This window comes from Camelina sativa, chromosome 9 (genome assembly GCF_030686135.1).
Source record: "Camelina sativa cultivar CO46 ecotype springtype chromosome 9, ASM3068613v1".
NCBI classification, from domain to species: Eukaryota; Viridiplantae; Streptophyta; class Magnoliopsida; order Brassicales; family Brassicaceae; genus Camelina; species Camelina sativa.
Window position 1 is genome coordinate 18,192,500 of NC_141888.1, and position 27,000 is coordinate 18,219,499.

Consider the following 27,000-nt stretch of genomic DNA (forward strand, 5'->3'; position numbering starts at 1 on the left):
CAAAAAGTAATTTTGCTCACCAAAGGTTTTATCAGGAAAATCAATTATATTCTCATATCAATCAATAATCCTAAGATCTCCAACCATTACTCAAACTAACGACGTCTAGGCTTTTCCTGAGAGATTTTACCAATTGAGCTTTTGACACTTGGTAACATTTGTAGTATCTTACAAATGTTAATTGTATCTATGTGGTTATAAAAATTCAATTAGTTTCTTCTAAGTGTAAATTATAATACTTATGAATAATACAATCAAATTATATATAAATTATAACACTGGTAATTTTTATTTTCTTAAAAAACAAAAACAAACCGCGTCATGGCATTGCATGAATTCTTACAAAGCGAGCTGATTAGTTTAATAAAGGCTATAAAGCTAACATTTATAGTATCTTACAAGTTTTTTTCCGTCAATACAATCTAACTAGGTGCGGACCCGCACATACGTGCTTTATTGATTTCAAAAATTATGTTTACTGTAAGGTTTGTAATATATTATATACACATAGTGTTACATTTATAAATATAATTATTTGTTAAATCATTTACAGTTCAAACTTATATTAGTTTGGTTTCATTCAGTGTGTGTTTTTTGAAATAATAAAAGTTTCAGCATAAAATTAAGATTCACAAAATAACATACCTGGATCTAACGTTTACCGAATTAGTGATTAATCAGAATTGTATAAAACTTGTAAATTATAAAACAGATAAAAACCATAAAAAAGATTAAAACTTCTCAAAACGAATGACCTAAATTCTTAAGCAGGTCAAACCCGTCCCGGTAGCCATACTCCATCAGGGGTATAATATTTTTTATCTATAATAACATGTCCCTCGAAATCTTTAAGAAATAATATATATATATATATGTTTTATTTTCTCATATGTTAATTTTGAAATTATGGAATTTTTAATATACTTTAGTCTTATATATCATAAATTTTCTATATGGAAAACTGAAAATTAGGATTGGCATAAATTTTAATATTTTTAGTTTAAAATAAATTTAAGATGCCGTCAAATTTTTTTTAAAAGATTTTCCAATATCTTTTATTCAAAATTAATTTTAATTTTTTTTGGTCAAAAACTTTTACACAGTAAGAAATAATATTATTTATATTTTTGAAAATATGATTTAAATATATATTTTTTACATCTCATGTGATAATTTTTTATTATATTATAATACATAGGTTTTGAAATAATTTCAAAAACATGTAGGAGATAATATTTATTAATATTTGAATAATATTTACCAATTTTAGAATTTATAGGAACAAAATATTGTGTTTTGTAGATAGATTGAATAGCAATGGCAGTTTTATGTAATATTATAGAATATTAAGGGCAAATAATAAATTGGACACAAAACTTTCTGGCGACGACACATAAGGTTTTTGTCAAGAATGCTTCTCTTTTAGTATATAGAGGATTATATATACCTTAAAAAAATTACCTTTTTTATTAAATACAAATGTTTTTGTGTGATGTCTTTCTTTACCCAAATCCTTACCAAGTGATAACCAATAGCTGATTAGTTAAGTGAAGCCAGCTTTTATTATATCTAACAAGTGTAAATTGGTTTGTATTAATATCTTACATAATATTATGTAAATTATAAAAAAAGAAAAAATATTTACACATAATTGAAATTTTGTAAATTATAATATACACTCATATGTAAATTAAATTTCTATGCTAAATGTATTAAAAAAAGAGCTTTTGATTACTTGATGAGTGTGTTAGTATATTTTTATTTATGTTTTCTTTTATTTTTATATTTTTATTCATTTAGAGTTAGTTTGACAAATGAAAAATTATTATGTATGAGACTACAACATATCAAAATTATATTTAAAACAAAATTAGTTTTCCAAAAATTTTGTTTATTTTTTTATACTATTTATGTTTTATTAATTTATTTTAATAATTTTCATACTAACAAAAACTAATTTTATATGATGAAAGTTCAGCTCTGATTCAATTAATTTTAGACAAACTGCACTTATATTATGATGAAATAGATAGTTAAATTGTATTGGAAAATGTAATGTTGGTAATGTATTTATTTAAACATCTGTGTATTTACGTGGATCCTTATCTAATTATTTAAAAGAGGATTACTAACAAATTTTAATTAGGTAGTGTATTAAATTTAAAATCAACAAATTTTGTATTCTAAATGGAAAATTTTTCAAATATTTTTTAAAGATTTTTCTCTAAAAGATAAATGGACTTACCACATAGATGCACAAAATTGAACAAAATTGAAAAAATGGGTTGAATAAAATTGGATTGAATAATATTCAACTCATTCATCTCCAAAATAGTGGTTGAACAAGTTGAAGATTTTTGCTGTAGGATTAGTTTATTTTTTCAACTTTTTGGGTTGAACGGGCTGAATAGTTTTTTTCAATCTCTTCAACCTTTACAATGCAAATGGTGAAAATTGGTTGAATAATTTTTTTCAACCTGTTCAATCTCTTCAACCGTGCAACCATATTTGCAGGGAAAGAGTTGCAAAAATAGCCAAAATTTGCAAACTTAATCTTATAAAATATGGAAAAAAATGAACCTTTAATCTTATAATTATAAGCCCACAAGCAAAATTTTCATGGACACAGGCATGATTGGATCAAAAACTATAACTTCATTTTTAGTCTGTCTCTACATGTCGCTCTCTCATACATCCTCTGATACTTCCCGTCTTTACACGTGCACAAGGCTGTTGGAAGATAACTCCATATCATCGAAAACTAAACAGTTTAAGGTTTGTGGTGCTAGTGGCAGAGTCTATGCGCAGCTCATGATGAGGTTGGTTATTCAATATGCCAGTCAAATAAAGTGACCTTGCATAATGAATTAATGATCAAATGAATTAAACGTGGAAGACACGTCAACATGTAAGAAAAAGTTTAATCAGCACTCAGCAAATTCAAGAATTTTAAAGAAGTTAAATGTAGTGTAGGAGGATACCCTGAGGCTACAGTTAACCGCAGTTAGGTCCTGCCTCCTGGGTCAGTTTCAATCCTTGCCTGAAAATAGAAAATACACAACATTTTGAGATGGCAATATTCTAGCTACCATTACTGCATACACGTCCACATGGCCATTTGGGAAAGTGACTAGTCACTAATGCGTGAACTGGAACAAAACAACACTAAGATTGGAATATCAGAAAAAAAGTTAGACCAAACGGAGCATGGTTCTTGTACTTCCAGATTAGAAAGGTTGTGTTTGTCACTAGATTCTTAGGGTTGGGATCCTTTAACAAAACTAAATTCAAAATCCGTGATGAAGTGATAATATATAGAATACTTACAATCAGGATCCCGGAAACCATCTAACAGATTCTCCGTTTCTGGAAGAGCAAGAGGTAGGTCTCTCACACCTTTAACCTGCAAGAGATTTAGATAAGAACAACAAGACATATATTGAATTGACTTGCATTGAATCCAAATCTAGCAGTAAACAGTAAGCAAAAAAAGAAGTTATATATCAACCGATAGTTTCCTGCAAAGGCAGTAACTGACCTATATCGAGAAGTCGACTAAGAATACCCTGCGGGTAAGTGTCCTCGCCATCCAGATTTCACACACCAATCTATACATTGCAATCATAACAAATGGTTAGTGACTAACTATGTGCAGTGTAAATTGTGATCCTCATTGTTTAAAGTAGCCTAAACAGATAGAGATCCTTGTCATCTGTCAATCAGATTAGCCAATATAAATAGAAGGGAAGAATATAATGAAACCTGAATATATAAGGATCCTCGTATAAGAAACCACTACGTACCTTCCAAACAAACAAAAGAAATTAATAAAACAATTAAGAAACTGAAATGAGTACCGAAATGGTATGCTTGAATGTAGAAAACGACTAGATGTACGTTATGGGTAATATACAATTTTACATATCACTTTGACCAGCTCTGTTTTGCAAAAATAACAAACTTTAAAATCCAGCTCCCAACAATATTAAGGTCACGGAGATACCTCAATCATAAAACTGTTAAGACTGAGTCAATGTTTTGGCAAAACCCTAATCATGAACAAACACACATTCATGCAAATGGAAAGACAGATTTACCAGTTGCTTCCTTTCGCTGTGAAAGTCAAGAGACTTTGGCAGCAGTGTGGTAACATAGAAGAGGACGAAGAAGCCAGAACCAAAACAAAATCAGGAACATCAGAGTTGTTAAATGTTCAAGAAGGAACAACAATTGCTCAAGATGCCATAGGTTAAGGACCACAATATATACCTAAACATGAACTTAAGAATTATGACCATAAATAATAAATCATCAAAAACTTAATTAAGACCTTATGAATTGGTTTTCGAAGAAAAAGAACAATAGATGGAAGATGATGATGAAGAAGACGATGATAAAACAACTTGCATCTTAAGCTTGGATGAAGCTTGGGAAGCTTCAACATATCCTCTTTTACTGGGCACCTTTTTGGCGTCAACCATTGTCTTTTGAATAGTAGACTTGCATCTCTTGAATACACTCCATCAAACTGATCGTCGTAAGTCATGTTATCATGGTCATCGTCATCATCATCATCCATCTAAGGATCTTGAAACTGACCTCAACAGCAGAAGAAGTCAATTGAAGGATCTTGATGTTGCCTATTCCGTTGATGAGATCTGTCACATTCGGGTCAAAAGGCTCATGAAAATCGTCGTATTCTAAGACCAACAAGATTTGGACCAGAAGTTCAAAGAAGCAATAGAGACAGAACCCATCCCTAGTGGTACCTGAAACATGACAAGTACAACACACTTTGAAGAACCAACAATATAACACTAATTAACACATAGCAAGAACCAACAATATACTTTGAACAAAATGGAACATTCCGAAAACCTAGACAAAACTCAAAAATTGCCACCACAAAGCCTCAGATGATTAGATGATAAAATCCCTAAAGGGACAGACAATACTTTATGAACAACAGCTTCTTCTCAATTATAAACAAAATCAAGGGCAGACAAGACTTACACGAACAACAGCCTCTTCTTAATTTCCCATTTTTCAAGGTTCAGTTTGAGATTTTTTTTTTTTTTTTTTTGGCTCTTGATATGTCTTTAGGTTTTCTTGTTTATAAGGTGGAGGATGGAGCTTATTAGTAACTGGATAGATTAGCTTCACTAAACTAGCCAGTTATTGGCTATTACAAAGTAAGACTTCACAAAAAGCCGCCACGTGGCAAGTTAGTATTTTTTTACTATAAAAGGTAATTTTAGTGTTTTAACTTATATATATATATATTTTTTGAATTTAATGTTTATATTCGAAGAAAAAAAAACACTTCTTAGAAAAATCCATAACCATTTAAATAAAAACATACTTAATACATAACACATGATACCCACAACAATTGTTCAAGAAGCCATAATTTAAGGACCAACATAAATCATTAAAACATAAGATATAAACATGAGATGGATGATGATGATGATGATGATGATGCTGACATGCTGACAATGATGATGATGATCAAACAACTTGCATCGAGAGTGGATGAGGCTCTTGGAAGCTTCAACAAATCTTCTGTGAGTTGCACCCTTTTGGATTCAACCATTGTCGTTCGAGAGTGGACTTGCAGGACTTGAAGCCGCTCCATTTTCAGTAGGAAGTGGCTGACATGCTTCAACTCGTTTTCAGTTCCTTGATAACACATGATACCCAAGAAGTTTACCTTGGTAGTCTGTGGAATGCGAATCCCATCAAACTCTTGTTCATAACGTGGAACGGTTCAGACCATGGAGAGAGAGAGAGAGAGAGAGAGAGAGAGAGAGAGAGAGAGAGAGAGAGAGAGAGAGAGAGAGAGAGAGAGAGAGAGAGAGAGAGAGAGAGAGAGAGAGAGAGAGAGAGAGAGAGAGAGACAATGCTTGTAACTCCGAATGAAACGGTGAAGGGCTTCGTGTAACACACCATTCTCCCAAAAGTAAGTCGTGTCCTCACCATTGCAATACCACCAACCCAAATCCATAAAACGATCCGAATCCTTCCAGGATTCATCGACTTGACAACGGAAAGAGGGTTCCGGGAATTCCAATAAATCCGGAGGAACCTGGACACCTGCGGAAAATGACTTGGCCTCTTCCCACAACAATTATCATTAGTAGCCTAATTAATAACATCGATTGGCTCTGCCTCCGTTCCCTCAACAACTTTTTAATTCTTGTCCTTCCAAATTGACCATAAAGTTCAAGGTAGACGGAAACAAATATCCGAAACTCCCGATTGTGAAGACTCCCGCCATAATATAAAATCGAAATTCGAATACACTGAGTCATAAAACCTGAGAAATCTCCCAGATCCTACGTAAATGAGGACACTCGAAAAGAGCATGATTTATAGTTTCCACCACAGAATCACATCTCTTACAAAGGGTATCACACCGCACACCCCGATGAGCAAGCCGTTCCATCACTGGAAGAGAACCGAAAGCTATATGCCAGAAGAAATGTTGAATCTTCGGAGGAACTTCAAGTTTCCAGGCTTGTGCCCTAAGGTCGGCACACGTCGATTCATACTCAACTTCCTTAATCAAATCTCGTGCAAGCCGATAGCCTGATTTAACTGAATATTTCCCTGTTTTTGTGAAATGCCAAATTAATCTATCCGGTTTAAAGGATTTACTAACCGTCAAACTAAGAATAATCGGGATTTCCTCCGGATCCATGAACTCCTCGAGAATAGGCAAATGGCATTCCCTAGTAATTGGGTTAATTAAATGGTTAACCATTAAATTAGGGTGTAACACTTTCCCACGACCAGTAGCTGGCCTCGGTGGGTTATCCGGTATCCAAGGATCTCTCCATACATAAGTATTACAACCAGAGCCTATCACCACCCTTTCCCCTTGTTCCACCAAACTTTTTGTTGAGTAGATACTTCGCCAAGCAAACGAGGGAGAGTATGTTTTTTGGCCATTAGGGGATGTTTATTCCTAAAATATCGACCTTGCATTACCCTAGCCATTAAGGACGATGGGTAGTTAATTAACCGCCAATACTGCTTAGCTAGCATCACATTATTAAACTTCTCCAGAGCACGAAAGCCCAAACCTCCTTCACATTTACCCTTACACATTTTATCCCAAGCTACCCAGTGCAAGCCCTGTGCCTTATCATTAGACTTCCACCAGAATCGTGCAATAGCACTTGTTAGTTTTGACGTCAGCTCCTGTGGCAATTTATAACATTACATAACATGAGTTGGGAGGGCCAGTGATTTAATCATAACTTCTTTGCCACCTTTCGATAAATATTTTGCAGACCAACCATTCACACGATCATCAAGACGGTCGTTAACATAGCTGAAAACCTTAGTTCTCGAGCCATGTAGATTCTCAGGAATACCCAAATAAGAACCCATACCGCCTTCTGTAGAAATGCCAATAACATATTTTAACTGAGTTCTTATGTCAGACAAGACACTCTTACCAAACATGATGGAAGACTTTGCTAGATTAACCTCTTGCCCCGAAGCTTTTCTATAATTTTCTATTATCTCCATAATTGGCTTGCATTCCGTCGCCTCAGCTTTACAAAAGAATTGACTATCATCCGCACACAGCAAATGCGAAATAGTTTGGGACAGTCCCGAGCTAGAGTGATACCTGTAATCTTATTCTCCCCTTCAGCCTTTTTAATATTAGCGATCAACACCTCTGTGCAAAGTATAAACAAATACGGGGATAGAGGGTCTCCCTGGCGCAAACCCCTCTTTGGTAAAATAGATCCACGAGCCTGACCATTAAGAAGGACTCTATATGAGACGGAAGATACACACCACATAATCCAAGAAATCCATTTTCTATCAAAACCTAACTAAACCATTACCGCTTCCAGAAATCCCATTCAACACGATCATATGCTTTACTCATATCTGTTTTGAAAAACAAATTGAGTTTATAAGTATGAATTTTTGATTATTTAATTTTTATTTTCAGTTGAGTTAATTACCTACCAAATATGTATTCAGCAGTATATTATGCAGGGGCTGAGGGGCGGATCTAGTAATTGATAACTTGATTTTTTGTTCTGTTTACTGCTTGATTTTGATACGCTCAGGGGTTTTATTAGTTGACTAGTGTCATGGCCTAATTAAAAATAGTGAATTTAAAGCAAGGTTAACAGCTATCACTGTGAAGATGACTCTGTTGCCATTCCTCATTGGTGGAAGGCATGGTTTCTTCTTATCTGTTCTACCTGCTTAAAATCATCTCTTAACATGGATAGTATTTTTTAAGAACAAAAGACACGAATAGAAAACATTGCATTGTAGTAAGCTGTCTGGTAAATTAAGGAAAAAAAAAACAGAAATGATTCAAGCTTGTTTGATTGACTAAACAACATAAGGGTTCTTGATAGTTGGAATTGAGATTTTAGAAAGGGAGAACTGCAACTCAAGCTTTAAAGCACTCATCTGCACCTTGAATAAGTGAAAAGAAAAAAAAACTTATTAGAAAATTTTCATTAAGTACTATATATATGGATAGAGGATACTTATAAGAACTAAGTAGTAAAATTAAGCCGTTTTCTATCTGAGTGATGTAGGATATACCTCATATGTTGTGTTTATCCTTTCACCATTTTCATCAACGATAAGAATCTTCAAGCCCTTTCTACTCTTGACTCTTGACACTGCAACATACAATTGACCATGTGTAAATACTGGTCTCGGCAAGTATATCCCAACATGGGAGAGACTTTATCCCTGACTCTTATTAATTGTCATCAGAAAGCAAGGAGCTATTGGGAACTGTCTTCGCTGAAGCCGGAAAGGCAATCTAGAATCTGTAGGCATTAAGAGCATTCTTGGAAGATAGACTTTGTTGCCGATGTTATTTCCAGTGAGAACTTTTCCTTCAATGACATGTTTTCCAAGTTGAGTTATTTGCAGCCTGGTTCCATTACATAACCCGTATTGCTGGTCGATGTTTCGTAGCAACATAACAGGAACGCCCTTCTTCAATTTCATAAGATGGTTTGGCAATCCAGAACACTTAATTGAATTAAGGTATTCTGTTGAGAGACCATCATCTCTCTTGCTGGAAGTATCTGAACTGCAGATCTTATCTGAACTATAATATTGATGTGATTCCCCTGGAAGAAGATCCATCATGTAATTGTTTACCTCATCAACAACATCATTTGTAGGACATAGTATCGCATGTTCCTTGAAATAATCTCCATCATCAAGATTGTGAAGCAAAGACGGATATGTGCTAAGTGCGATAGAATTAATTGGATCCAAAGAGTCTTTCAGAAGCATATCTTCAGGTATATCAATCACCGCTCCAAGTTTTAGTATCTACTCAGAAAACTCTTTGATGAGATCCACTTCTAATGGATCTGACTCCACAGTAAGTCTCATGTTTTTTGTTAATGTAAGAACTTGGCAAGAGTTCCACAAAGACGAAGAAGATAATGAAGCTTGAACAATCTGTTCTCGACTGCCCTTAGGTACCACTGGTAAAATCTGATGAAAATCACCTCCAAAGACAACAGCTTTACCTCCAAAAGGTTTTCCAGGGTTCAGAATATCTCTTAAAGATTGATCTAAAGCTTCAAAACAATGTTTATGCATCATTGGTGTCTCATCCCAGATGATCAACTTAGCTTCTTCAATCAAAGCAGCAATATCGCTATCAGCAGAAAAGGTGCAAGTGGAAGTCTCGTGTACCTGTATCGGTATTGAAAATCGAGAATGAGCTGTTCGACCACCTTCTAATAACAATGCAGCCATTGCACTAGATGCAACATTTAGGACTATCTCTCCTTTTGAACGAATGTATGTAGATAGGGTTTTCCATAGAAACGTTTTTCCTGTGCCTCCAAATCCGTAGACAAAGAAAAGACATCCTCCTTTTGAATCCACTGCACCAACTATACGATCAAATATATTCTTCTAATCAAGGTTCAACAAAGGTAGCAAACAAAGAAACTCCTTTTGACATGCATGCATGTCGTAACATAGTTCATCACTTATGAGTCTGTTGATTGTAGCTGGGATATTATTATTATCCGGAAATGGTAGTTCAGTGAAATTTCTTAGAGAACTTCCATTAGAGAGTAAAAGTCTTTCAGTCTCAAACAAATTTGATTCTTGATTTGCTCATCGGACATAAGATAATCTGCAAGTAAAAATATATAATATCAAATCCAGTTAAGCTTGTATAAAGTTGTGTATTATTATGCTTTAAAACTCATGAATATGTACCTGGTGTCCTATGGATTTTTCGCTGCATATATAAGATATCTTCAGAGAGTAAATGGCACGTTTCTAACCAAACATGGTATGGTCTTGACAAAATTTCTGAAAGAAGAAGCCTAACAAATAGTCTTCGCATATAGTGTGCTGATCCCCACTGACTTGCTTCAGTTATTGCACCAATATACTCTGAGTCATCATCAAGAAGATTCAGAGCAAAACATGCTTCCTTGTAGGAAGGATACATGATTCCATCAACAGTGCATAAATCATCATAATTTGTAGCTCCCTTTGCTTTGTTTAGAACCATCCTCATGTAGAACAATTTACCCGCAGCTGGAGTAAAATGATGTATTCTCCCGAATGAAACTTTTCTTTTTCTGATTGTCCATTCTTTGTTTCTCTTTTTCCACACAAACCAAGAAGGAAACTGAGCGTAAGTGAGTTCTTTTGCGAATGCTAATTCCTCATCTTCCGAGCTGTTAATTTTCATCCACTCTAACAATTGCGAGGTTTGATTTCCTTCTTTAGCTAGGACATCATCAACATCTTCATCCTCGTCATAACATACAGTATGCTCTCCTTCTAGATGAATATTCAGTCTTTGAATATGAACGCTACTATAATGTATTTCAAATCCAAAAATCCTCCAAGCAGCTTCACACGGTGCAATGTACCTATAAAGAAATTAGATAAATGTAAGAAAAACCTTCAAAAAACAAAAGACGTAGTATAAACTCTTTAAAAATACTTCACCTGAAATCATAGAAACGCTTAATTTCATCTATAACTGGTTCTACTACCGGGTCTGAAGATCCATCACTTTCTACTTGATTGTGCAACTCAGCATCATTTCTTTTTGGATTGTCCTTTGTTGTAGCTAAGACACGATCATTTCCCTTGTTGATGTATTTGAATAAATACTTTATTGCTTTTGTTTGGTTGCACCATTCAACATTGATGTGGCCTTGATACTTCAAGAGTAGATATGGGTTGTAAGGAACGACATATCGGTTGTCTAGCAAAGTTCCATTTTTCTCAACTGATCGACCATCATCTCTTCGCTTGTAAACTGGGAATCCATCTTTGTTGATGCAAGTGCTGCTGTTGAACTCTTTAGGAAACTTTTTCGTGCACTTTCCTTTATCCATGCATGGTGAATGTGGATTTTCAACCCCACATGGTCCATGTATCATAAATTCTTTGACAACATTGTAGAGTGTTGGATTTGTTGCTTCGTCTGGAATTTCAGCATAAATAACATTGTCAATGGCATCAGTTGTTGTCAGTTTTGATCCCTTCTGCAAAAATAGTAGAATATGGGCATTTGGCAGTCCTCTTTTCTGAAATTCTATAGTGTACAAAACTGCAAAAAGGATAGAAGGCAAAAAAATTCAATATGATATATCTAAACTTAAAGGCAATTATTCTAAAAAAAACAAAAAGTGTTAGATATTTTTACCTGCTGTTGCAGGACCAAAAACACTATTTCTTTTTATCTCAACAATCAAATTGTATAGCTTAATCTTGAAGATTCTAGACTTAATATCAGCTCTGTCTGTTGATTGGTGACCTCGAGCTTGTAGGTATCTTGTGATATCTGGCCATTTTGGATTGCAAGTGAAAGTAATAAATAGATATGGATATCTAAAGTGCTGACAAACTGCCATTGCATCCATATATCTTTCCTGCGTACATCGTGCGCTACCAATAAAAGCAGATGGTAGCACCATACGCCTACCAACCTTTGAGGTGTTCATGTTTCCTTTATTAGCAGCCGCCTCGACGTTTACGTATTTATCAACATGTAAAGCCTTTTGGTTGAGCTTCAAATATCCTATTCTTTCCGCCTCTATCATCGTCAATCCATCTACCAGAAACTGCTGAAATAACTTGCGGGAGCTCATTAAAGTTGTGGGATGGTTTGGACGTTCCATGATCTTGTATGCAAAAAATTCCCTCATACTAACCCTGGTACGTGGATTTGTGGATCATGTTGTAGTCCTCTTGAGTTCTAGATCAATATGGTAACCATCTTCTCCAAAAGGAAACAAAAGTGGATATTGTAATGGAAGATATCCAGCGTGAAGTTCAATGATTCTTTTTAATTTCCCTTCCATTATTTCCAAAACAATGTCTTTTGGCTCCATTTCTAGATCGAAATCCCCAACATATAAGGCAGCAACTTCTAATGTAGTAGGAAGATTGTATGTTTTACCACTTTGAGCACCTGCAAATCACCTTGAAATCAACTTTAGCTGAACATTTGACGAAGCTGTGTCTTGAAAACGATCTTTTGTTGTTCTCAGAATCTTCGAGTATGGATTAAACTTATTTAGCATGTTTTTGATATCTTCCACAATATCATCTCGTAGGATTTTTGATTTTGGTAATTTGCATGTTCTCTTTTCACTGCAAAAAATATATATGTGATTAATTTTTTGATTCTGAATGCGTCTATCTTGTTGAAAAGAGAAAGGTGATAATAAGAAAACCTGAATGCGTCAATCCTGTTCTGGTTCTCGTTCTCAGTGTCTTGTATATAGAGTTGATTGTATTTAGGAGATTTTCCTGGAGGAGGAAGTAAACTTCCAATCCGATGACAATTTTGACCATGAAGTCGGTAAACATTTGGTCCGCGTCCTTTGTTCACTGATGTGTCAATTGGTCCACCCATGGATGTGAATGCAAACATTGAATTATAGGGTATAATGTTCTCCATGAAATTTTTGCTTTTTTCATCACCTTTGAACATGAGATCTTTAAGTTTCTGGGGAGGTTCTGGTGATAGTGGCAGATCAATCTTTCCGTGCATACAACATAGTGAAAACTTTGGATTAGATTTTTTGCTTCTTTTGTCTATTCGCCCGTTGTACCACATTAAAGCTCCACAATGCTCACAACTGTAGGTTGCATCTCCATTGTCATCATATACTATTCCAGAGAGTATAACTTAAATAACTATTGTAGCATATTCATAAGTGATAGCTTCATAATAAAATAATGAGGTTTGAGCTTACCTTCTGGGTTATATAGTGAGTTAAGTGAGCGTGATGATGATGCATGGTCTGAAAAGAAGAAATAAAACAGAGTTTATTATTTACTGTCGATCTTTTATAATTTAGGATGTTGATGGATACTATGTACCTTTAGATGGAGCTACTTTGGGATTATCATTTCTGGATTCAAAATGAGGTGCCATATATGCTTCTTCAACGTTTTCATCCAAGTTATTACGTGAAGCAGAAGCTGAAAAGAATGTATGATAATTATGATCCTCATTGTAAAGAAAATTTTTACATGATTCTGCTTGTGAACAATATACTTACATGATTCTCCATTCTTTCTTTTAGCTTTTGTCTCTTTTATAATACGCATCTGTTTCATTCTTGGAGATTCATGTTCTATTAAAAGCATTAGAAATAAGTGTGTAATCATCATAATATTAGGTTCCAATAACATATAATCTTAGCAGTTGAGAATACCATTTGTTATATCGCTCAAGATATTAGGAGAAACTCTGTTTGGCTGTATTGGTGATGTTGACTTGCCTTCAGAATTAGGAATGTTTTCTGTAGATAGAAGATAGGAAAAAAGTTAAATGGAACGATTCTTTCAGAAAATAGATAGAATAATAGGTTTCACGATTTTGTACTACTTTGATCTTCTCTTGGTTTCTTTTTCTTCTGTGAACGAATTGCTATCCTCTCCAACCGTCTTTTCTTTGCTGTTGATACATTCATCTTTCTCTGTCCTTGATGATGGAAAGAGCTTTAATTTGAATCAGTTTCAGGTTGATGTGAACATCAGAGAATTGATAAATGGAACATAAGTGAGACAGTATTGGAAAACTATGAAGAAGGAAATGGTGGAGAAAGAGTAATAACTGTCGATTACTTTGTATTTATGTGGTTCATTAGAATAGATCAATATAGAGAGAAGAAGGGAACTAACTAACTGTCGATTACTTTGTATCTTAATGAAATATTAGTTTTATTGTATTCACGTCATAAAACTATAATAAGTTCACGTCATATAAGTTCTCTGTCCATCCTCTCTCTCTCTCTCTCTCTTAATGTATCAACAGGATATATTTATCTTAATGAAATATTAGTTTTATTGTATTCACGTCATAAAAAACATGTAAAAATTTTAAAAGAATTGTTGCATATATTATTTTTATATTATTTTCTTCCACCACTCATAATTTGGTTAAGCTTCAGTATATTGTATCATATAGTTTCTATTCATAGTTTATATAAATCCATATTAGTACATAAAGATATTCACTTGCATTAATATGTGAAAGTTGACATGGTTAAAACCCTAAAAAGAAAAGCGCAAATTGAAAAGTGAGAATCCTCCTAAATTTTAAGATTAAAAGTGATAATCCTAAGTCCCCTAACAAAGAAAAATAAGAAATACATAACAACTTTTTCCTACAATCACTTTTTTTCCTTCTTAATCTGACTCTTGGACATTAGCTTAGGCTTCGTTGTTGATTGTTGCACATCTTTAGATGCTGGGAAGGATCTTTTTCTTGTTGGAGTTGGGGTTGCTGTGTTAAAAACATTGTCGGCACCGTTGTCTATATTTATGATGGCAGAAGATATGTTTTCACACTGCAAGACAAAAAACTTAAGTAACAGTACAAAAATATGAATGAGTTATAAATTTAGTTTATAACCTGAATTGAGGTCCCAATTGAAGTTCCAGTTGAAGTTCCAGATACAGTGATTCTTTCTTGGTCATTAGCATTCTAAAAGCAACAATCAAAGCAAACAATAAGAAAAAAAATTAACTTATGCATTAAATTAAATAACATATAATTTTTACTTACCAAAGTAGAATCAGATTCAGAGAAACTCTGAATAATGTCTAGAACATCAATAAGACTTATAACTTTGTATGAAGAAGATTGATTATGTTTTTCATCATCTTTAAGCATGATCTTGAAAACATAACAACGGCCGTCTAAGTCAAGCAGTTCTTGAGGTGTTTCGCCCTCACGATTAAACTAAAGTATTGAAAAAGGATTATCAAATCGTTTGTCATATATTACAAAGGAAAGTTATGATGATAAATATGGTAATTAGATAAAGAGGAAATAAGAGTACCTGCACTTGTTGCTCAAGCAATTCATATGCAAATTTTTTAATGAGTGGAATGACCACATCATCGAATAAAATTAACGAAGTGCTACCAGTGATGTCTGTTGCTTTGATGTGCAACTTAAACCTGCAAGAGTAGAGATCGTTCATAGATATACAAAGTCAACACCAAAATAGATTAACATGTCAACAAAAACATGAATAACCAGGGTTGCGTCGTGGTTATCTGTTTAGCACATTTAACACAAGAATAGTTGTCTTCTTCTAGTTCTTCAGTTTTAGGGTTAAAGTATTGAGTCACTTTAGTAAAGCAAATCGTACACCCATTGTAAAACCATGAAGTTTTTGGTGCCAGGGAAATTGATGCTAGTATGTTGCAGCTCTTAGCCTAGGTTTTAACAAAGAATATGTTTAGTTGATAAAAATAACAATGTTAAATCATGCCATAGGTATGTATAATTGTATTCTTACCTGGTAACTTTCCATGAGTTTGATGATAGTTTTCCTTTCAGATAAGAGAAACGACTGTTTGGAAATCTTAATTGAGCTTGAAGATTTTATTTCAATAATAGATGTTCTTGGTTCCTCTGTGCACAGCCTAAAAAAATACGGGAGTTTAATAGATGAAAATATAGGGCAATGAAATTCGGGAGAACAAATGTTATTGAATGTACTTACGCTTCTTGAAACTGGATAATCTCTGGTAGAGGAGAACTGATATAAATTTTTGTTGTAAATTTTGAACTTTGAACTGTGCCTTTACCTGGAAAAACAAAGGTAAACGTTTGAGATCTCTCAGCATCCATTTGTCAAATATACGTCAAACAAAATTAATGACACTGTTTTCGAATAAGTGAGAGAAACTGGTAAATTGGATAATAAGGTTACCTTTATATAACAAAGTCTTCATTAAGCTTCCAAGGAAAATAACAGGACCAGATGGTTGGGAGTTAACATTAAAGTGGACATCTTCTGCAACTTTACCCCATAAGGCAACATCAAATAATGAATCCATGAGAAGAAAAAGTGAAAGACCTTAAAGATCTGATAAAAAAAAAAATGTAAAATACAGATTTTAAAGATGAACTAACGGTGGATAGAAAAAAAATTACCCAAGATCCTTGAGCTGAAGATTAAGCAATTTTGTGGGACCTTCGGTAGTTGTGAGATTCTTAACTTCATTCATCAGAACAATCTCGCCAATAATGTCTACAAATTAGAAAAATTAGATAGAGAAAAAAATGTAGAAAAATAGTTGTAAGAAACAATGGTGGAGATAACGTACCGATGAATATAGTATCATCGTTTCTTCTTGATATTATCACAGAAAAAGGACATAAGTTGAAAGAGGCTTGCAGATTATCAATTTCCTCGCTCGGTTTAACACATGTGTAGAATAGAAAATTGATCTTGTAATGATGGTCACAAGTTCGAAAATTTCCAAGATTGGGGCATAATTCAAAGTTCATAAGAACACAGCAATCCCCTTCTTTTAAATCCTTCTGAAATTTTGAGACTAATTTTCCTTTTACAGAAGCTTGTATCCTACTTCCCTATTTCAAAATAAAACAAAAGAACTTGTCAGATAAGAGTTTTTTTGAAAAATTAGTACCGATTAACTTAGAAAAATAGAACAATATGTTAGTTTTGCTTGTTTCACTGGCCTAACAACTACAACATTAAGCATAGTAATATGAGATATTGAAAATTGCATAAGTGAACTTTATTGAACATACCTTTTCGTCCACAAGGAGAAGATCGATTCCTGAAAATTTATTAAGTTTATCTTTTTTTGGGAATCCCCAAAGACGGACAAATTTGAACATTGATTTTACATGGATCTGATGCTAGTGTTAACTGGGAAATAGGCGTGATATCAAGCGGCATATCTGGAGAATGAAGTATCGATTATGAATCTGCAATTCCAAATCAAAATGTAAGATCCATAATTCTGAAAACTAAGAAAAGATTGTGAAATTTTCAATCGGATGGGTATTATTAAGAGAAACAGTGATGAAGAAAATAAAATTGAATTGAGATCTTGGATTTGAAACAGCGATGAAAAACCTAAATCATAAGAAATTTGATTGAATACAAACAGAAGAAGAAAGCGATGAAAAACCTAAATCATAAGAAATTCAATTGAATACAAACAGAAGAAGAAAGCTATTAAAACCCAAAATCATAAGAATTCGATTGATTGAAAAACAAAAGAAAGCTATTAAAACCCTAAATTCAAAATAGAGGTTTTGATTTTTGTACCCGATTAAAGGAAGGAGAAACAAGGATGAGAAAGAAATTCAATTGAATACAAACAGAAGAAGAAAGCTATTAAAACCCAAAATCATAAGAATTTGATTGATTGAAAAACAGAAGAAAGCTATTAAAACCCATAATTCAAAATAGAGGTTTTGATTTTTGTATCCGATTAAAGGAAAGAGAAACAGGGATGAGAAAAGGAAGAGATTGAGAGGTTTTTGAATGAAATCAGCTTGGTGTTCCGTAACTGATCGAATTAAGGTGAAGTGGAGATCGTGGGAGAAGAGGGTAGCAGTTTTTAGCTTTTGCTTTTTCTTTTTCTCTCTGTCGCGAAAATAAATTAAGTGTTTTTTTTTGTGTATTAATTTGAGATTTGTTAAGCAAAAATTGTGAAAGATGATAATTTAGGACTTAAGACAGGTGTCAGATGGAGAGAGCTGCAGTTAATTGAGAATTTACTTGTAACTTATAGAATAAGGATACTTTGCTTAACTGTTTACTTCTCGATTTTGATAAGTAATAAAATTGATTTTATACATCATCCAAAACTAATTATAAATAAATTAGAGTATTCAAAAATAAAGCACAAATCAAAATATACTAAATCGCTCATCAAATAATCAAAAGTTCATTCTTATAAACTCAAATTTATTGTATACTCATTTTTAATATCAATTTTGTATATACAAGTGTATATTTCACTACAAAAGTAAATATCACGACGGTTTAGAAACTGATGTATTATGGGGATGACAAAAAGTTTATTTGCGTTATTTAAATTACCGATGTTTTAATTAAAGTCAAAAAAAAAATTGTGTCATTTTTCCTTGTTTGAAACCAATGCTATATATATGATTTATTTGTACAATTATTTTGTTTCTTTTTAAAATTAAACAAATTATGACAGCTAAAAATACAAAATGACAATGCACTACTTAACATAAAATTAAAAGGAAAATTATTTAATAAGAGGCCAAACATAATGTCTTAAATAAAAATACAAAATCTTAGGAACATGGAGGAGAGAGGGTACGTATGGTTTACGCATATGCTACCTATGTTTCCATGGAAGTCCTCCTATGTCATGAAATAAATTAAGAATAATATTCTTTAAAAGAAAGATACTTATAAAAGGAACAACAATTGTTCAAGAAGGCATAGTTTAAGGACCAGCATAAATTAATTATTAAAACATAAGAAATATAGAACAACATATGGATGCTAAGGATGATGAGGCTGATGATGATGATGCTGATGATGATGATGATCAAACAAATTTCATCGTGTGATGATGATGATGATCAAACAAATTTCATCGTGAGAGTGGAAGAGGCTCTCGGAAGCTTCAACAAATCCTCTGTGAGTTGCACCCTTTTGGAGTCAACCATTGTCGTTGGGAAGTGGACTTGCAGCACTTGAAGACGCTCCATTTTCAGTAGGAAGTGGCTGACATGCTTCAACTCGCTTTCAGTTCCTTGATAACACATGATACCCAAGAAGTTTACCTTGTTAGTCTGTGGAATGCGGATCCCATCAAACTCATGTCCATACGTGCAAGGGTACAAAGCCTGAAGTATTAACATAAGAGACCACTTTAATTTAGTTTCATGCTACAATCATATATATAAAGTAATATTTTTGCTTCTTACCGAGAGGATCAGACATGTTAGGTTTGGAGAATTCTCTAGCATAAGTGGCAGTAGCTCTTTCCAAACTCTTTCTTTGTTACCAAAAAACACCAAATTAAGGAGGTTCTTGAACACAGGTAGCCCACCTTTGCAGCATTCCGAAATCACCTGAAACACACACACACACACACACAGTATGTTATTTTTGTTTTATAAGTTCTAACCTAATGATAATGTGACCATGCATGCAACTGACCTCAGTAGCAGAAAATGTCAATTGAAGCATCTTGACGTTGCGTACCCCATTCATGAGAACCGTCACATTCGGTTCAAATGGCTCATCACAATCTTCAGGTTCTAGGAAATGAAGATCTAGTGTAGCTTTGACAAGTGAATCCAAATTACAACGGCGATACTTACGCCGAGCATAATCAGCATAGAAGAGGGCGACAAGATTTGGTGCATTAAGTGAAATGAAGTCGAACAGTTGAACATCTTCAGCGCATTTAGAGATGATAGAAAGTCTCTTAAGGGTTTTGCTGGAAATGATTTCTGGTGTTCCAAAAAAATACTTGTGGTGTATGGTTAAATCCTCAAGTGCAGGGCAACCAGCAAGAAGCACATCAGACAACTCGTTTCCCATAAACCAAACTGAACGAAGATAGAGAATCTTAAGCACTGGAAGAAACGTATCAGAAGGAACACAGTCGATGCTAAATTCTTTTCCCAATATTAGCTTCACCAATGTTTTGCTGACGAATAAATTGGATGGAAAACAAATCCGCATATCACCTGTTAAGCATAGATGCAGCTCAGAGACACCGCATTTCACAGCATTATTTATCCAGCCGTCGACATGATCCTCGCCAGGTTCATCTCCACATTTAAGTGAGAACTTGTTGATAGGTTGAGCACCTTGCAAAGCCAATGTTCTATCCACAAAAGACTTGAAACTATCTCTGATTTCGTCCATATCTTCTTCACCTACTTCTTCCGGGTTCAAAAAGTCGGAGTCGTCAAAGTCGAGATTCTGCCGGACAGCAAACAAAGTCCTCCACCTCTTGGCGAGAACAGAAGTTGAAGCGGCCTGTTTGGTTGGAAGGATTGACAAGATTTGGACAAGAAGTTCATCTGGAAGACAATTCAATGAAGCCATTGAGACAGAACCCATCCCTAGTTGTACATGAAACATGAAAATTGAGCTCTATCACTGATTAACACATTCCAGCAACCACCAATATGCTAGAAGCATGTAAAGGACAACACACTTTAGAGAAAATGGAACATTCCGACAACCTATACAAAACTCAAAATTGACACCACAAAACGGAAGATAAGGAGATGGTTCCCACACAGACAAATAGATACAGTTTCCATATTGAAAAAATTACATTAGAGAGAGACTTTAAGACTCATTAAACAAAGCTACTAGGCCAAAGCTTTCAGGTTCAATTTAAACACCAAAAACCCTAAAATTTCAAGCTTTCTCTCCAAGAGACATGAAAATAAATTCATCAAATTGAAAACGAACTCAAGGGATACTTACACGAACAACAGTTTCTTCTCAATTTCCCATTTCTCAAGGTTTAGTTTTGAGATTTTTTGTCTCTTTTTTTTTTCTGTGGTCTTGATTGGTCTTTAGGATGTTTATAAGGTGGATGATAATGGAGCTTATCAGTAATTGGATAGGTTATCACTTAACTCATCATCTTATTGGCTATAACTATGTAAGAATTTTTGTAAAGATGCCATGTAGGAAAATTTGTATTTTCTTCTGATTTAGGTAACTTTAGTTATTTAATTATATATATATATATATAATTAGTTTATATTAATTATAAAGATTGTAAAGTGTAAATGGCAAGATATATAGTTTAAATAATATATAGAGAAAAATCTTCAGTGGTGCTTTCTGTGTTGCTGTTATATATAATAAACCTTTAAATTTGATATTAGGTAGATTAATCATTGGCATAACTTCAGTGTATCCTATGTTTGATTTTGTGGATCCTGTTGTCACGGGTCAGAGAACAGGGCTAGCTGGGTAGAAGATGGGATGCAGGAAATATCAAGAGAATAGCCCCAAACCTATTTTGTGTGTTTTGTGTTTCTTGTGAAAGAAGCAACAGCATTCCCAGAGTGGAAGAGACTTCAAATCTAATTCATATAAGGACTAAGAGACTTTGGAGCTAATAAATATAAGTGCAGAGGGTTCACAATAGATTATCACAACATAAGAAGCTACTGATGGGAAATATATGGTTGTCTTCACCGTATTCAATTGTCATTTCGAGGTAGTAGTCGGAAGCAGGGCAGAGAGTATGAAAGGAAACTAAGTGTGTTGAGGTGAACTTTACTTGAGCGTCACAGCAGAATCTCGTAGCTGTAAGGAAAGTATACGTGTCCAAAATAATTCCTTATTAGTGTTTTACGAATCTTCATAATCCATATGCTAGCATCTCCCATTTCCGACACCAGCAAAAAATGCAAATATACACAAACATAACCCTATCAATGGTATTAGTAGTTCTTCTAAAACTCTCTCTCGGAATCTACTAATACACATATATATTTAAACATGTAAGTAACATCATACATAAATACAATACTTACATACCCATAAGAAATGTAATACACACAACACTACTTTACTTGAGTGTCAGCAAGTAGACTAATGGGCACAAGAGACCACCAACAAGACTTATCTTTCTATCGTTTATTTAAAAAGGTCAAGCCTACCTACCTAAATTCACCACTAGTTCCTGTGAGCATATACTTACTCTCCTTAGTAGTTTACACAAATTATATGGCTCAACCATTAAAGACATACTTAGCAAAGAGAATAACCGCAATACCAACCCATGAACAAAACAAAGCATCAGATAATCACCTTATGAAGGTGAAACTTTATCATTTATGTTCTTAATATCACCATAGAAAGAACCACTAGTTGAACCCAGCATTTTTCCTACTTCTCAGAGAGATTCACAACAAATTCTATGGTCTAATGATCAAATACATACTTATCAAACACGTCAGAGGAGATACCAAACTCAGGAAAAAAGCAAAGCATCAAAGAATAATCAAATGTTATATTGTTAGTTTGTAATTGATTTTGGTTTTATTATGTTCTATAATCAGATAAAATTAAAGTGTCTGTAGTTAAGCGAAGAGGTGTGTATACAGATGTGTTGTTACAAGTTGTCGGTTGTGACAAGTTACGAACGGTTAGGACCGTACGACTTATATATTACTGTGGTGTGTAGTAAAACAAGAAGTAACAAGTTTCATATAAATAAAAACTTTAGTTTTCGTTTTTGTCTTCTACAAAGAGAAGAGACTAAAGGTCTCTTACTCTGTTTCTTTTCTTCTTTCTCTCAATATTCTAACATATATACCTTATGAAAGGTGGAACTTCAGGTCAGCAACAACCATAGTGATATATATCCAAAGAGAGTTTGAAGACAGTATCCAAAGCTAAAGGTCAAACCGTTAAGGTTCCATTTAAACCCTAAAAGCTCGAGCTTTCTCACCACATGACAGAAAAATCATTTATGAAATAGATAACAAACAAGACTTACATATGATAAAGCTGTATATCTTTTCTTCATGTCTCGTACGTATCCTTTATTCTGAATTTTATCCTCTTTTAATTTTTTTTCTTTCTGAAATTGTATCTTTCAACAAAAATGATTTTTAGTTTCTACCAAAAAAAAAAGATTTTTAGTTGCGTTTCAATTTAAATTTGATGTTAGAGAATTTTTGGGTTACTTTGATAATCCCTAATAGGGAATCTTCGTCCTAAGATTTTTGGAAATTTTTGGAAGTGTAAAGAAGCACAAAACAAAGGGAAAGGAAATATATTTATTTGAATGCATATTGGAAGCGTTAAGATATTGGAAGCGTTAAGATATTTTGGTTAAAATATACTTGATATTTTATGATATTTTATAATTTGATGTTAAAATGATGTGGAAGCGTTTAAAAAAAAAAGAAATTGGACCATGTGAATCGTTTATATATTTTCACTTAGCTAGAAAACCACAATTAATTAGTTTAAAAGTTATAAAGAAGTAGAGTGACCTTAGTGCAGTGAATCTTTTTTTCAACAGTTTAATGCCTACAACAAAAGTGTTGAATAAAAAAGAAAATTGATGTAGATTCATCTGAGCTGAATAAATTCAACCCGTTGAATGCAAATGAAGTGCGGTTTCCAGTGATATGTGTCAGCTGGTGATTGGAGGGAGGGGTGAGAGAAAGTTTTTTTTTTTTTGACCGACATAATTTTTTTTATCTGTTGTTTTTCTATTGGCTATCCAGATTTTTGTGTTTTTTAATTTCCTCTCAATTATTTATACTCAATTATTTGGTTGTAATCAATTTTTTTAAAAAAAGAAATTTATATCAAAATCCATAATTTTTAAAAATCTATATATAGAGACTATTTTCGTTTCATTTGGACATAAAAAAAAACTTTATTTCTCACTATAACTTTCTCCTATATCTTCCTATCAACTCTTAGACCATCTCCAAAGTATATCTCTATTTTTTTCTCTAAAATAGAGTAACTCTAAAATAGAGCACTGTTTTTCTCCAATGTATTACTCTATTTTAGAGTTGAAAATAGAGTTAGTGTAAAAAAATAGAGGTGAGAATAGAGTAACTCTATATATAGAGCAATTCTATCATTTTCTCTATTTTAGAGTAAAATATAGAGTAGAGTTGGAGCAAATGTTGTTCTATAAGGGCATCTCCAACCCCACTCTATTTTAGAGCCAAAACTCTATTATAGAGCAACATTTGCTCCAACCCTACTCTATAATTTACTCTAAAATAGAGAAAATGATGAGATTGCTCTATATTTAGAGTAACTCTATTCTCAACTCTATTTTTTTACACTACCTCTATTTTAGAGTCAAGTATAGAGTAACACATTGGAGAAAAACCATGCTCTATTTTAGAGTTACTCTATAATAGAGTAAAAAATAGAGATATACACTGGAGATGGTCTAAGGGCATCTCCAACCCCACTCTATTTTAGAGTCAAATCTCTATTATAGAGCAACATTTGCTCCAACCCTACTCTATATTTTACTCTAAAATAGAGAAAATAATAGGATTGCTCTATATATAGAGCAACTCTATTCTCACCTCTATTTTTTTACACTAACTCTATTATAGAGGTGAAAATAGAGTAATACATTGGAGGAAAACAGTGCTCTATTTTTGAGTTACTCTATTTTAGAGAAAAAAAATAAATAAATACAATGGAGATGGTCTAATAGAGTTTTGACTCTAAAATAGAGTGGGGTTGGAGATGCCATTAATACTTTTTTAAAACTTTTCTTTTGTTGTTAAATGGATCCAATAATAATCTGTTTAACACTCAAAATTCTTCTAATCATCCGTTCAACTATCCAAATCCCAACAATTATCAGTTTCAAAACCAATCTGCAAATCAACCCCAAAATGTACCAAATTCTGGGTTTTCACCGAATTTTTTCATGCCATCAGCTGTTCCAAACTATCCTCCATATTTTGGATCAGATTGTACTAATTAAGTTATGTACTTTTTAATAGTTTTATTGTGTGTTTGTATTTTCCGAATTTGAAGTTTGTGTAATTTTATTTGTTTTAGTAATAATAATTTTTATTTTTGTTATATTAAAATATTAGCTAAAAATATAAAATTCAATTTAAAAAATAATAATATAACTTTTATTAATTTTAAATTACTATAAATGTGTTGTTATCAAATTAAGTAAAAATAAAAATATAAAATGAAAATAGTGAGGTAAGGTGTTGAATTCTATTAAATAAAACTATTGGAGAAGTTAAAATTGAGTTGGGTGTTGAATGATTAGGTGGAAGAAATAGAAAATGATGTTGAATGTTAAAAGTTGAGGTGGAGGGTGTTGAAAAAAAAACCATTGTACATAGCCTAATGCACAAGGCACCATCACACCAGAAATCAAGTCTCGCTCCCTACGAACATAGAGATTTGGCTAATAGGCCAGTCTGTTGTGGTCCAATGGTTGACAAAAAGAAAAAAAAAAGTTATAAAGAAATGTGAATCTTTGTCTTTCTTCTCTAAGAATATTATTAGAATATTATAAATTATGTTGTGTTTGTGGAGTTGATGAATCTCATGAGAAGAGAATGAAAATAATGTTTTAAATCTTTGATCTAATTTTTTAGCGTTATGATTTTTATCTATGCATGGTTGAGTTAACTACCAAATATATCTTTAGTATTATCAGTTTCTTAGACCATGGGCAGTGGAGTAACCCATATGGGTTACTCCCAAATAAATTAATCATATAATTATTATTAATATAATCATATCAACCCACTAAGTACTTATCAAAATTTATCCTTCCACTAGAGTAACCTTCATAGGTTCCTCAATCATTCAAATATTTTTTTTTATAACTATTGTTTATTAATTTGCAAATTTAAATAAATTAAAATGAGAAATAAGTTATATTAATTACTAATATTATATTTAAAAGGAAAACAAACATATTTTACAGAATTCGGGAATATTAAACATATTTTACAAAATCGGGGAAAATACACAAATATAAATTGTAATAGAAGAAATGAAATTCGTTCTACTGTTGCATCCCACCAAATTTTTGCCAGATATGCTCAATCAAGTCTTTTTTAAGACGGTCATGCATTATTGGATCCCGAACGTCATTTCGAATGGCCATCATATTATTGAAAATCGTTGTCCTATCTCTAGAAAATGATAAATCCACTTGAGAAGTTCCGCTTCCTTCTCCCTGATAAAACTCTGATGGATCGTAGAAATTGTATTCATGTCGTTCGTCTTCCACTATCATGTTATGCAATATGATACATGCTCTCATTATCTTGCCTATTTTTCCTTTATCCCAAAAAAGTGCAGGATTCTTGACGATTGCAAATCGAGCCTGCAATACTCCAAATGCACGCTCTACATCTTTTCGGCATGCTTCTTGATATTGAGCAAAGAGTTGGTTTTTTTTACCCTGTGGAAGTGTAATTGATTGGATGAAAGTTGCCCATTTGGGATAGATACCGTCAGTGAGGTAGTATGCCATTTTGTATTCCGTCCATTGACAACGTAGTTAACTCTCGGAGCTTGACCCTCTAGTATATCATCAAACACTGGTGATCGATCCAAAACATTGATATCATTTAATGTACCTGGTAGTCCGAAAAGCGTGCCAAATCCATAAATCTTGCAATGCCACAGCCTCTAGTACGATTGTTGGTTTTCCAGATCCACGTGAATACTGTCCTTTCCATGCTGTTGGACAATTCTTCCACTCCCAGTGCATACAGTCTATGCTCCCTATCATTCCGGGGAAACCACGATATTCTCCAATATTCAATAATCGTTGGAGGTCTTCCGCTGTAGGCCTTCTGAGGTACTCATCTCCAAAAAGATTTACAACTCCGCCAACAAATTCTTCAAGGCATTTTTGCGCAATGGTGTCATCGAGTCGTAGATATTCATCCATTTCATCTGCCGCATTTCCGTATGCCATCATACGAATAGCTGCCGTACATTTCTGAAGTGCAGAAAGACCGAGCCTTCCAGTTGCATCTCGTTTTTGTTTGAAGTATGGGATTCCATTTTCAATACTATTAACAATACGCAAGAATAACGGTTTGTTCATTCTGAATCGACGACGATCCATAACTGAATGTGGCCTCCTTCCCGGTCTTTGTCAATGTGCCTTCTTCTTAAAACTGGAGCTGGTGGCTCTTCT

The 27,000-nt window shown here is 33.5% G+C and overlaps 5 protein-coding genes, 1 long non-coding RNA gene and 1 pseudogene across 10 annotated transcripts; all 7 read right to left on the bottom strand.

Annotated features, from left to right (window-relative positions):
• Positions 1 to 2,507: 2,507 nt before the first annotated feature.
• LOC147938260 (uncharacterized) lies at positions 2,508 to 5,107 on the bottom strand. The gene is made up of 7 exons (XR_015567355.1): positions 5,014 to 5,107; positions 4,098 to 4,769; positions 3,763 to 3,803; positions 3,539 to 3,608; positions 3,328 to 3,403; positions 2,982 to 3,040; positions 2,508 to 2,854 (listed from the first exon to the last, which is right to left on the bottom strand). It is a non-coding gene; the product is annotated as an uncharacterized LOC147938260 (long non-coding RNA).
• A 3,263-nt stretch (positions 5,108 to 8,370) lies between these two features.
• LOC109126412 (uncharacterized) lies at positions 8,371 to 12,176 on the bottom strand. Its single transcript, XM_087465549.1, has 8 exons — positions 11,702 to 12,176; positions 10,996 to 11,605; positions 10,249 to 10,916; positions 10,089 to 10,162; positions 9,424 to 9,936; positions 8,748 to 9,339; positions 8,590 to 8,669; positions 8,371 to 8,457 (listed from the first exon to the last, which is right to left on the bottom strand). Exons 1-8 carry the CDS (start codon positions 12,174 to 12,176, stop codon positions 8,371 to 8,373), a joined length of 3,099 nt encoding a protein of 1,032 aa, XP_087321675.1.
• A 2,332-nt stretch (positions 12,177 to 14,508) lies between these two features.
• On the bottom strand, positions 14,509 to 15,732 carry LOC104710940 (uncharacterized). 3 transcript variants are annotated; one of them, XM_019230451.2, is made up of 5 exons: positions 15,672 to 15,732; positions 15,357 to 15,477; positions 15,080 to 15,256; positions 14,927 to 14,998; positions 14,509 to 14,861 (listed from the first exon to the last, which is right to left on the bottom strand). In XM_019230451.2, the coding sequence occupies exons 1-5, from the start codon at positions 15,686 to 15,688 to the stop codon at positions 14,685 to 14,687; spliced, it is 564 nt and encodes a 187-aa protein (XP_019085996.1). In that variant the 5' UTR covers positions 15,689 to 15,732; the 3' UTR covers positions 14,509 to 14,684. The 3 variants fall into 3 exon arrangements, with proteins under 3 accessions (XP_019085996.1, XP_087320915.1, XP_087320914.1); XM_087464789.1 differs by having other exon boundaries at positions 15,588 to 15,726; XM_087464788.1 differs by lacking the exon at positions 15,672 to 15,732 and having other exon boundaries at positions 15,357 to 15,644.
• A 107-nt stretch (positions 15,733 to 15,839) lies between these two features.
• LOC147938261 (uncharacterized) lies at positions 15,840 to 17,379 on the bottom strand (annotated as a pseudogene). Its single transcript, XR_015566001.1, has 6 exons — positions 17,087 to 17,379; positions 16,636 to 16,903; positions 16,463 to 16,559; positions 16,239 to 16,322; positions 16,029 to 16,113; positions 15,840 to 15,948 (listed from the first exon to the last, which is right to left on the bottom strand). The product of XR_015566001.1 is annotated as an uncharacterized LOC147938261 (transcript).
• Positions 17,380 to 18,689: 1,310 nt separating this feature from the next.
• LOC104710941 (putative F-box/LRR-repeat protein At3g44810) lies at positions 18,690 to 20,889 on the bottom strand. Of its 2 annotated transcripts, XM_010427602.2 has the most exons (4): positions 20,784 to 20,889; positions 19,494 to 20,410; positions 19,259 to 19,405; positions 18,690 to 19,177 (listed from the first exon to the last, which is right to left on the bottom strand). In XM_010427602.2, exons 2-4 carry the CDS (start codon positions 20,406 to 20,408, stop codon positions 18,911 to 18,913), a joined length of 1,329 nt encoding a protein of 442 aa, XP_010425904.1. In that variant the 5' UTR covers positions 20,409 to 20,410; positions 20,784 to 20,889; the 3' UTR covers positions 18,690 to 18,910. The 2 variants fall into 2 exon arrangements, with proteins under 2 accessions (XP_010425904.1, XP_010425903.1); XM_010427601.2 differs by lacking the exon at positions 20,784 to 20,889 and having other exon boundaries at positions 19,494 to 20,570.
• A 4,962-nt stretch (positions 20,890 to 25,851) lies between these two features.
• Positions 25,852 to 26,325, bottom strand: LOC147938262 (uncharacterized). Its single transcript, XM_087465550.1, has one exon. The coding sequence runs from the start codon at positions 26,323 to 26,325 to the stop codon at positions 25,852 to 25,854; it is 474 nt and encodes a 157-aa protein (XP_087321676.1).
• Positions 26,326 to 26,418: 93 nt separating this feature from the next.
• On the bottom strand, positions 26,419 to 26,928 carry LOC109126413 (uncharacterized). The gene has a single exon (XM_087465551.1). It carries the CDS (start codon positions 26,926 to 26,928, stop codon positions 26,419 to 26,421), a length of 510 nt encoding a protein of 169 aa, XP_087321677.1.
• Positions 26,929 to 27,000: the final 72 nt, after the last annotated feature.